Source organism: Rana temporaria, chromosome 5 (assembly GCF_905171775.1).
Source record: "Rana temporaria chromosome 5, aRanTem1.1, whole genome shotgun sequence".
NCBI lineage: Eukaryota > Metazoa > Chordata > Amphibia > Anura > Ranidae > Rana > Rana temporaria.
Window position 1 is genome coordinate 157,801,644 of NC_053493.1, and position 12,323 is coordinate 157,813,966.

General features: G+C 40.8%; 1 protein-coding gene across 10 annotated transcripts in view; it reads left to right on the top strand.

The window, feature by feature from the left end:
- Positions 1–12,323, top strand: part of LRRFIP2 (LRR binding FLII interacting protein 2) — a 148,507-nt gene that overhangs the window by 95,481 nt on the left and 40,703 nt on the right. For 6 of the 10 annotated variants that reach the window (XM_040353285.1, XM_040353287.1, XM_040353286.1 and 3 more), the window contains 2 exons: positions 1,522–1,593; positions 7,563–7,733. In XM_040353285.1, the coding sequence (XP_040209219.1) occupies positions 1,522–1,593; positions 7,563–7,733 (243 nt within the window). The remainder of the gene's footprint in view (positions 1–1,521; positions 1,594–7,562; positions 7,734–12,323) is intronic. The other 4 variants (XM_040353288.1, XM_040353295.1, XM_040353291.1 and 1 more) reach the window with 1 other exon arrangement.

Consider the following 12,323-nt stretch of genomic DNA (forward strand, 5'->3'; position numbering starts at 1 on the left):
GTCTGTCATCCTACCTTGCTAAAATCAAAAAGATCTAGAAAGATCATTGATCGTAAAAGAAGAAAAAGAAACCTCTTTGCTTAGCGTGAACACAGATGCTTCAATCCAAAAGGTTCCTCTGTGGCTTGCATTCTGGGCTTCCTACAATCAGGAGTTGACTAGAACTTGGTCTTAAAGTGGTATAAAAATGTTACTAAACCCAGTAATATGAAAATAGTTCATCTGCGCCCCCCCCCCCTTTACAGTGCCCACAGCTTATAAATGTTCCTTTTACATTAAAATACTGCCACTATATACCTTTTTGGTTGATCTGTATATCAGTCACATTATAAACTGCACAGTTTTTCCAATACTGAGAGTTCAGGTAGGAGATTTCCACTGCAGCCTGTATACAGTACATGCCCACATGTGTGATGCCAATATCATTTGACCTGGTTATCTCTGAGAACAAGTAAATGTTCTCTCCAGCATAAAAGACACAACTTGGCATGTACAGGTTGGCTACCCTGCCTGTTGGCTGGCCTTCCCCCAGATAGACCGTGCAGGAGGGAAGGATCTGTGTATATAGGATAAAACGGCCTTTACACAATGCAGAGGTTTAACCCCTTAAGTTTCACAGTGAGTATAACAAACATGCTATGCTGCATATACAGACAGATTTTACTGTTGTGGGTTTAGTAACACTTTAAACCCCAAAAAACATATATAATGTAGCTTACCAATCGTTTTCTTTTTTTAGGCCTTTTTCCTCTGGTGATCTGGCCTCTTGTATTATGTCCCCACTCTGGATGAACAAGCATGGGGGGCACTTTTGAACACCAGCATTGTCAGTCTGGGAGGAGGGGAGTGTTAGATGGGCTAGCAGATTTATATACACTAACAAATTATTGCCAAACCAGCAAAGCTTACCAGCTGGGGCTGTTTCCTAATATTGGCTTAATTATGAAGGGAGTCACTGACCTCGAGCAGATATGGGAGTTTGGGATTTTCATACTCCTTTTTGGTCAGAGACTTACTAGTTTGTGAGTTTAACCCTTTATAACCCAGAGAGCCCAAAACCTTGAGGCACTCTAATAAACCCATTCCTAAATGTCTGGTATAGTCAAGTACTGGCTCACCCCTCTGTAAGCTCCCCCTGTTGGCCCTTAACTGTACAGGTTAGCCTCGCTGACCAACATGAAGTGCAGGAAGAAACAGACATGATGAGAAGTGGAAATTTGATATGTTTGCTCTGAGAATCCGGGTACTTATGAAGATATAAAAAATTTTATGCAGGCATCTCTAGGTGTCTGTCTGCATTTTATTTGTTACCACTTGTTTTTGGAAATAAAAGGTTTACTTATGGTCTCTGTTTAATTACAGAGCATTACAATTTTTTTGGAGAAGGATTAAAAAAAGAATGTTTTAACATAACAATTTAATAAAGTTATATTGTCATATCTTGCTTGAAACAGTCATTTTGCTTCATTGATGAGTTGTTTACACATTTTGATAGCCTGGTTCGTTACCTATTTCCTGCAGGATATATATGATCTTAAGGACCAGATTCAAGATGTAGAAGGGAGATACATGCAGGGACTAAAAGAACTAAAGGTATCAGGGTTCCTTTTACTGCCCATTCCCAAGCATGCATGCTGCACTGCTAGTATGGAGACTAAGATATATTTTGCTCCCTAACAGACTGCTCAGGGCTAACTAACTTGTAATACGTCAACCTGGTTTAACGCATGCGCATCACTATTTTATGTTTCTATTTTGTTCTTTTAACCTATGTGTTCAATTACTTCAAGCAGCTTTTATGATACAGCTACTGTTGTATTACATGTTCTAGAGTGCTGAAATTAATTTGTAAAATGTTTGTACTTGTTAAACACTGTGGCTTTTCAAAGTTATGTGTGCTATGTGAACAAATTCCTGCTGCAGTGTGAAAAGGGAAAACTAATGATATATTTAGTGTACTGAAGTGTGATCGTCTCACATGCAAGAAAGCGTTTATGGTGTTTTTAATCCTGTTACTTGTTAAATGAAACTATTTTTTAGTTCCAATACTCGGGAAGTATTTTACAGAATGCTCTGAGGCTTGGAATGTGTTTTATGCTAAACTGATTATACTGCTCTAGTCGAATTGATTGGACATTTGTTAATTAAGTCGTTTGTATTATGAAGCAGCAGTCCTTGTCATAAGTATTATTGTACATCATAGTTGTTGCTTATAAAAATGGTATAAAAATGATTGCCCGTAAAAGAAGGTTCATGCATGACTTATACACTTATGTAAACAAAAATGACTGGCACACATGGGTTTGAATTACTAAAACTGGTGAGTGCAGAATCTCATGCAGCTTTGCATAAAACCTTCAGCTTTCAGTTTTTTTTCTCAAAGCATAAAGCGATTTTACAAAAAAAAAAAATCCTGCAAGGCAATGTTATAATGTGCTAGTATGCATTACATACTAGCACATTATTAGAAACTTGCCTTAGAACGAAGCTCAAGAGCGCTGCAGTATCACCGCTAAACGGCTGACATCTTCCCCTGGTTTTCCTTCCGAGTTTGCGGCCTCCAGCTACATGAGTGGCTGGGAGAGCGATGACATCATGTGCATGGGAGCCGCCGTTTCAGGGCGCCTGCGCCAATGATGCCATCGGCTACATGCACTCTGAATATCTCCTAAACTGTGCAAGTTTAGGAGATATTCGCAGTGCCTACAGGTAAGCCGCCTTATAGTACAAGTGGTAGTACAGAGCTTTTACTACCACTTTTTACGATAGGGCACTGCAGAATTTTAACTGACAATTGCGCGGTCGTGCGACGTAGTACCCAAACAAAATTGACATATTTTTTTTCCCACAAATAGAGCTTTCTTTTGGTGGTTTTTGATCAGCTCTGCGGTTTTTATTTTTTGCGCTATAAACAAAAATTTTGAAAAACTATTTTTTACTTTTTGCTATAATGAATATTCCCCAAAAATGTTTTTCAAAACACATTTTTTCATCAGTTTAGGCAAATATGTATTCTTCTACATATTTTTGGTAAAAAATAACAATAAGCTATATGGCATTTTAATTATTATTTTTTTTACTAGTAATGGTGATCAGCGATTTTTAGCAGGACTGCAACATTGCGGCAGACAGATCCGACACTTTTTTGGTACCATTGACAGTGATCAGAGCTATAAAAATGCACTGATTACTGTGTATATGCCACTGGCAGAACCGGGCGCTTCATAAAAAGTTAGCATTTTTTTCTCAAAACGCTGCTGTGGATCATTTTGTGACAAGTAATAAAAAAAAAAAAAATTGTGAAATAGTTTCACTAAGGAGGCATCACACCAGCTATCATGTACACAAGCACACATGCACCTGTTCCTTCTTTACTTTGCTGAAATAATTTTTTTCTGTGATGCGACTCATGCTTTTATACTAAAACTGCACTATATATAAACTTTTGCTTTAGAAATTATGCTTATTTTTATGTACTTGTTATGCCAACCTGAGTAGACAAGTGGCACATCAGCATTATTGGTAAAGGCATTGCATAGATATAAGGGATATTTGATCCAATCGGTCTTTTAGTCCCTCCTTTTTCAACCCTGGTGCCTTCAGGTTTCTTTAGGGGTGCCTTGGCACAATGCCTAAAAATTGCCCAAAAAATGGTGTACAAGCCGATGGATGGATCAAGCCTGCCCTTTAGTTACACAAAGGCATAGATTTTCATTGTGCACCATTACATCCTTCCAGTTGCTGGCATCCTTACAACCAATAATGTCACCCGTTAATAATAAGGAGGAAGTCACGTGCCTACACAACATCCTTGTTTGCCCCTCCCCTGTCCCTCTCTGTCAGCACTGGGGTCACATTAGCTGAGTGGTGGGGGGAAATTGAAGGCGAAGAAACACTGGAATACTAGTCAATACCAGTGTGCAAAGGTGTATTTGCTTTGGAAAAATAGTTGGGGTGTCCTACGTGTGTGTGTGTGTATGTTGCAGCATTATGTAAAACAATTCAGTTTTTTACATTTTGGAATGGGATGCCTCGAACTTTGCTCAACATTTTAAAGGGTATCTTGACTTAAAGGGGTTGACACTGACCTAGACTGGTCTAATAACACAGTTTGACTTTTAGAATGCTTCTATGGAAGGACAGCCGTATACTGGCAGATCTTCAAAAGGTGTATGCATATTGAGCATTATTTACAATATTTGTTCAGTTTAGGGATAAGTAGCAAAAGCTGGCCATACTTGGAGTAAATTTCAGGCATTTCCTGATGAATCGGTTTAAATTTGCTCTGTAGAGGGCACGGTCAGCGTCTGACTGCTGGTCATCTTTTGACTGAAAAATCAAAGGAGCTGGGCAGAAAATTGTAGGTCGAACATCACCTGTATCCAATCAGATGGGCACTGCTTATTATTTTGACAGCCAGAATACATAATATGCACGGGAGATTCAACTGTCTATGCTGTTTGGCATGGATGGAAGATTCCGACCGATTTTTGGGGGATCAAAAAAAGCTGTGTGTATGACCAGCTTTAGGGATGAAAAACATCCATGACCGTTTATATTTCTAAACATAACTTGCTTACTTTTTTTAACATCTTGCAAAATGTTTGATGCTGGTGAATGAACTGTACCTCTGCTCTAAGAATACTGAATATGAGAGCTGCATCCAATACCCTTGAGAGAAAATCCATGGGTGGTCCTAAGCTTTTATTTTGAGAGAAAGCTTTAAACATGTATAGTAGTTGTATGTTAGTCCAGTTCAGATAAAAAAATATATATACTTATAAGGGGTTTGGCTTACTGCTGTGCATCTGTGACTTCCTTTGTGCTGTTTGTGTATTTTTTTTTTATTTTTTTTTCATGTATATGTATACAGTGCCTTGAAAAAGTATTCATACCCCTTGATATTTTCCGTATTTTGTCACGTTACAACCAAAACCTTAAATGTCATAGACCAACACAAAGTGGTACATAATTGTGAAGTGGAAAGAAAATGATGAATGTTTTTCAATTTTTTTTTTTTACAAATATGTGAAAAGTGTGACGTTCATTTGTATTCTGCCCCCTACTTTGTAGAACCACCTTTAGCTGCAATTACAGCTGCAAGTCTTTTGGGGAGGCCTCTACCAGCTTTGCACATCTAGAGAGTGACATTTTTGCCCATTCTTCTTTGCAAATTGGCTCAAGCTCTGTTAGATTTGATGGAGAGCATCTGTGAACAGCAATTTTCAAGTCTTGCCACATATTCTCAATTTGGTTTTAGGTCTGGCCTTTAACTGGGCCATTGTAACGCATGAATATGCTTTGATCGAAACCATTCCATTGTAGCTCTGGCTGTTTGTTTAGGGTCATTGTCCTACTGGAAGGTGAACCTCCATCCCAGTCTCGTCTTTTGCAGACTCTTAACAGGTTTTCTTTTAAGAATGTCCTGTATTTGGCTCTATCCATCTTTCCATCAACTCTGACAAATTTTCCTGTCCGTGCTGAAAAAAAGCAAGCCCACAATATGATGCTACCACCGCCATGTTTCATGGTGTGGGGATGGTGTGTTCAGGGTGATGTGCAGTGTTAGTTTTCCGCCACACATAGTGTTTTGCTTTTAGGCCAAAAAGTAAAAATGTTGGTCTCATCTGAGCACCTTCTTAGACAGGTTTGCTGTGTCCCCCACATGGCCTCTCACAAACTGCGACTTCTTATAACTTTATTTCAAAAATTGTTTTTTTCTTGACACTCTTCCATAAAGGACATATTTGTGGCATACACGACTAAGGCCTCGTGCCCACGGACGCTTTTACAGCCACTTTTATGAGTGTTTTTTTTTAGCTTATGGCCTCATGCACACCATGGCGTTTTTGAGCTGTAAATGGCTTAGCTGTTTTTAAGCTGCAAAAAAAAAAACATGACCAGTGTGTTCTGAAGCTCCAGCGTTGGAGCTGTAAAGACTTCCGACGTCGGCAAAAGGTATTAAACACAATTTAACGAGGCTTAACGCTGTGTTAAGCCTTATCGGGTTTCTTTCTCTATTCAAAATCAATGGTTCCCTATGGGAGCCCATTAATTTGAATAGAGGTCGCACCAGAAGTCGCACCAGAAGTCCGACTTGCAGTGTGACTTGTGTGCTGAGACTCTTGAAGGGGAACCCCGCGAAAATGTAAAAAAAAATTGAGTGAGGTTCCCCCATCCAAGACAATACCAGACCCTTCAGGTATGGATCTTAAAGGGAACCCCCCACAAAAAAATGGTGTGGGCGTTCCCCCAAGATCCATACCAGACCTTTATATGAGCACGCAGCCCGGCAGGTCAGGAAAGGGGGGGCGAGCGCCCCCCCCTAGACCATACCAAGCCACATGCCCTCAACATGGGGGGGGTTGGTGCTTTGGCACTGCGCCCCCACCCCAAAGCACCTTGTCCCCACGTTGCTAAGGACAAGGGCCTCTTCCCGACAACCCTTGCCGTTGGTTCTCGGGGTCTGAAGGTGGGGGGATTATCGGAATCTGTAAGCCGGCCGCCAGATCCCAGCCCCCCACCCTATGTGAATGAGTGGTTTTTAAAGTAATTTTTTAAAATTGCGTTAAAAACTGGAGTCTGTACTAGCTTTACAGCCTGTTGTTTTTTTTTTTGTTTTTTTTTAAACATCCTTGGGCATGAGGCTTAATAGTTGTCCTGTCAACAGATTTTCCCACCTGAGCTGTAGCTCCACTTCGCTCCTCCAGAGATACCATGGGCCTCTTGGCTGCTTCTCTGACTTATGCTCTCCTTGCCAGGCCTGTCCGTTTAGGTGGATGGCCATGTCTTGGTATGTTTACAGTTGTGCCATATTCTTTCCATTTTTGCCTGATGGATTGAACAGTGCTCAGTGAGATGTTCAAAGCTTGGGATATTTTTTTATAACCTAATCCTGCTTTAAACTTCTTCACAACTTTAATCCTGATCGGTCTGGTGTGTTCCTTGGCCTTTACCATGCTGTTTTTTAACTTATATTCTCTAACAAACCTGTGAGGGCTCCTCAGAACAGCTGTATTTATACTGAGATTAAATTACTATTTAAGAGACTTATGAATGCAATTGGTTCCACTAGATTGTAGTTAGGGGTATCAGAGTAAAGGGGGCTTAATACAAATGCACGCTACACTTTTCAGATATTTGTAAAAAAAAAAAAGAATCATTTTCCTTTCACTTCACAATTATCACATTAAAAATTCATAAAAATACATTTATGTTTTTTTTTTTGGAACATTACAAAACATGGAAAATTTCAAGGGGAATGAATACTTTTTTTCAATGCACTGTGTGTGTGTGTATATATATATATATATATATATATTTTTTTTTTACCTAAATAAAAAATGTTCCAAAATTTACTAAAACAAATCTCGCCTGTTCTTTTTGCTTGAAATAACCTCTGCATGCCCCTGTATTTTACTCAGTGTTCCAATAGCCAATATTAAGACGCTGATTACTTCACAGAGACGCTGATACACACCCTGCTCAATGGATTAAATCACTCCCATTCATGCTACTCTGCAATTTGCTTATTGTTATGTTTACATTGCTCATTTCTATAGGATTCCTTGGTAGAAGTGGAGGACAAATACAAGAAGGCAATGGTATCCAATGCACAGCTTGATAATGAAAAAAGCAATCTTGTATACCAAGTGGACACATTAAAAGATGTCATTGAGGAAATGGAGGAACAGATGGCAGAATATCATAGAGAAAATGAGGACAAGACTAAGGTATTGTAAAAGCATGTTCTTCATCCATTGATAAGTTTATAAGGATTCCTGATAACTAAAATGTAAGATACACACAGATATTCAGGTAATGCCAATACTATTTAAGTCTGTGTGATTACAATTGTGCTGCGGGATGTGTTACTCAGCTATGCCAGCACAGAGCACAGCAGTGGGAGAGCAGGAAACTAAATAGTCACTGAGAGGAAATGTTTGTTTTATAAAAAAAACACATAGTAAAGCCTCTTTTAAAAGAGGGCAGTCGGATTGTTTCCAGAAACAGAAAATGACGTCTCACAATCCCATTGATTGATAAAAATAAAAGAGAGGAAACCGAGACAACAGCTCTCCCAAAATAAGGGATTTTTGAATGAGATATGTCAATGGTAAGCACAGTGAACACAAATTGTTGAAACATATCAAAATGTATTAATACTCATTAAAAGCAGATATACAAATATTGGTATGTCTATACCAAATTCACACTGTGCCTGCATTCGGGGCTGTGCACCCACTTGGATGTCAGATTGGTGAGTTCTAATTGACATCAATAGGACCGCCGCACGAGGATGCACGTCCCAGGACACTTGTGCATCTATCTCTGTGTGAGAAAACACAGCCCTCCGCTTTAGTATGCCCCATGTGAACAAGTTCTTAGTAGGAATTTGGCATGAATTTTTAAGTTATGTTGTATTTGTGTGTGCTAATAATGATTTTAATGTGTTTTTAGTGAAAACATAATTTTGATAAACATTTCGGCAGTTATTGCAGGACCTAAAAATTCAGTAGCACATTTTTTTTTTATTCTAGTGGTCCTATGCTTTCAGAAAATGTATGGTTTGGGGGGTCTTTCATAAACTCTTGTTGTTCACTCAATACAGCTTTAGCTTTTATATTTATTGGAAATTTAGCAGGAATATTGTAAGTTTTGCGGTGTTTGTGTCCACTAATAATGATTTTAGATATTTTTAGCAAAAATATTGTTTTGATAAACATTTGCACAAATATCATGGGACTTGTAGTTTTGCAACAGCTGGAGGTCTGCTAATTGCATATCCCTGCCATAGTAAATCCTTTTGGAATCTATACCCTGAAAACCCCCCTGGAGGTATGCACACAATGATGGGAAGTGTTCATCTCATAGTTCAGGGAACATGGTCATCCAAGAAAGCCAAACTCCCTATGAACATCTTGGATCTCAGATCAATAAAACTAGCTCAAAGTCACTGAACCCCCCTCCCCTTCTTCATGGTCATTTGGTCAGGGTGCAGTCTGATCAACCACCAAAGGGGTACCAGGAGTCGCGCAGCCTTAAAAGAAGTAAGTCTGGTCATATGATGAACAGAAAACACAATCTAGCCCTCTCTGCTGTTCACATCTAAGGATTGGACAATTGGAAGGTTGATTACCTCAGCCATCATTACCTGGACTAAGGGGAATGGACCCTTCATCCCGACTTGTTAAATCTCTTGTGTCAAAAAAGGGGAACTCCAAATGTGGTCAGCCTGGCCTCCAGGTACCAGAAGAGGTTACCCATGACTAAGGATCTTCTAGTACTGGCACTGAATGCTCTTAATTCCTTGGACCCCATTCCAGTTCATATAAAGTGCCTTGAAAAAGTATTCATACCCCCTTGAAAATTTCCATCTTTTGTCATGTTACAACCAAAAACACAATTTATTTTATGTGATAGACTAACACAAAGTGACACATAATTATGAAGTGTAAGAAAAATGATAAATGGTGTTCAATTTTTTTTTGTCTTAATATGTGAAAAGTGTGGCGTGCATTTGTATTCAGCTCCCCTGAGTCAATACTTTGGTAGAACCATTTTTCACAGCAGTTACAGCTGCAAGTCTTTTTGGGGATGTGTCTACCAGTTTGCACATCTAGAGAGTGACATTTTTGCCCATTCTTCTTTGCAAAATAGCTCAAGCTCTGTCAGATTTAATGGAAAGCGTCTGTGAACAGCAATTTTAAAGTCCACAGATTCTCAATTGGATTTAGGTTTGGAGTTTGACTGGGCCATTCTAACACATGGATATGCTTTGATCGAAACCATTCCATTCTAGCTCTGGCTGTATGTTTAGGGTCGTTGTCTTGCTGGAAGGTGAACCTCCGCCACAGTCTCGTGTCTTTTGCAGACTCGAACAGGTTTTCTCCTAAAATTGCCCTGTATTTTGCTCCATACATCTTCCCATCTACTCTAACCAGCTTTCCTGTCACTGCTGAAGAAAAGCATCCCCACAACATGATGCTGCCACCACCATGTTTCACAGTGGGGATGTTGTGTTCAGGGTGATCTGCAGTTTTAGTTTTCCGTCATACATAGCATTTTTCTATAAGGCCAAAAAGTTTTGGTCTCATCTGACAAGAGCACCTTCTTCCACATGTTTGCTGTGTCCCCCCACATGGCTTCTCACGAACTGCAAACAATACTTTTTATGGATTCCTTTCAACAATGGCTTTATTCTTGCCACTCTTTCATAAAGGCCAGATTTGTGGAGTGCATGACTAATAGTTGTCCTGTTGACAGATTCTCCCAATTGAGCTGTGGATCTCTGCTGCTCCTCCAGAGTTACCATGGGCCTCTTGGCTGCTTCTCTGATTTAATTCTCTCCTTGCCCGGCCTGTCAGTTTAGGTGGATGGCCATATCTTGGTAGGTTTGCAGTTTTGCCATACAGTTCTCCATGAGATGTTCAAAGCTTGGGATATTTTTTAATAACCTATACCTGCTTTAAACTTCTCCACAACTTTATCCATGACCTGTCTGTTGTGTTCCTTGGCCTTCATGATGCGGTTTGTTCACTAAGCGTCTCTAACAAACCTCTGAGGGCTTCACAGAACAGCTGTATTTATACTGAGATTAGATTACACAAAGATGGACTCGATTTACTAATTAGGTGACTTCTGAAGGCAACTGGTTTCACTAGATTTTAGTTGGGGTTATCAGAGTAAAGGGGGCTGAATACAAATGCACGCTACACTTTTCCGATATTTATTTGTAAAACATTTATAATTTCTTTATCGTTACATCACGGGACACAGAGCGGCATTCATTACTATATGGGTTATATGGAGTACCTTCAGGTGATAGACACTGGCAATCTCAAACAGGAAATGCCCCTCCCTATATAACCCCCTCCCATAGGAGGAGTACCTCAGTTTTTACGCCAGTGTCTTAGGTGTTAGTCATGGTTTAGCTTGCCTCCGCATCCTTGGGATTAGGTGAGCTAACCGGTTCTGTCCAAAAAAGCCTCAGCGCTAAAGTGGTCAGTAACCGGACCCCAAACCCTTGGGGTATAGCCCATAATGCTTTTCTTTTTAGAGAGCTGGACCCTGGGCCCAGAACTTAGAAACCTTTGGGTGCCTAATGTTTTCTGTTGCCAGAGTGCTATATGGGCCCAGGACAGTGGATCCTTCATAGGAACCCAGGGCCTGAAGGTCTAGACATCCCCACCGAGATGGGGGAAGATTGGGCCTCTTGCTTGGCAAAGTCCTGCGGCATGGAGCAGGTAAGTGAGGGGAAAACTTGCGGAACTTGGTTCTTAGCAGGTTTTTTCTGGGGGGTCACAGGGGACATGCCTAAAGTTATGCACTGCATCTGGCAAACCAGTCACATATCATAAAGATAGGATGGCTCTATATGTATTATTCCCCATAAGATGTGACCTCCCTTGTAGTGTTGGAAAAGCATTGAGTGGGGCCTGTGTATAAAGTGTATATGTGTGTCAGAGAGCTGTGCTTACCTGCAAGCCTCCAGGCGATGCTCCATTCAGTCTTCCTCCTCAGAGCCTGCAAAGCAGGCAAAACGCTGACCTCCTCGTGGTTCCAGGCTGCAGGCTGCAGTTTGCTGGAGCAGAGAGGCTCCCTTCCCCCCAACCCCCCCTCCCCCCCCCCCCCCGTCGGGAGGGGCATTTCCTGTTTGAGATTGCTGGGGGGGAAGGGCGGGTCAGTGGCTTAAGGAAGGGGCGGCCCTTCCTTGTTTGTTCCATATAGCTCATTCAATACTTTGGAACTGGGGAGGAAAGACCAGAACGGCAAGCACGGGGCGCCGAGGACACACAGTGGCCAGAAAGAATATTGCAGTCTTCAGAAAACTGTTTTCAAGCCTAGGAATAGGCTGTTTCTTTTCCATCTCATAGTTTTTCTTGCAATACTACTCAGGGGGACAGAATGTTTTTTCTTTCCTAGATTTGGAAAAAAAAAAAAAAAAAGTGTCATCTAGGGGAGAGGAAGCATTTTTTATCCCCCAAACAGGTGTTTGGGCATTTAACTATTTATAAGTCCCAGGTACCAATAAGTAGCAGGTGTACCTCGGTATTGTACCATGGCATCAAAAAACAAGTCAGAGGGTACAAGAGGTGGGGATTCCCCCAGAGAGTCTGAGGTCTCGGACAAAGCTATGCCGCTGCTTTCCCCACAGGGAGCCTTGGGGCCATCGGGATCTGGAGCTGACGCGAGTCAGTCCAACCCTAAGATGGTCACGGAGGAGGTATTACTCGCCTCTTTAAAAGAGATGCAGAAAAGCATGGGAAAAATGATAGCCGCAGCTATGCGGGGCAGTAAGCGGAATAGATCTCCGTCGCCCG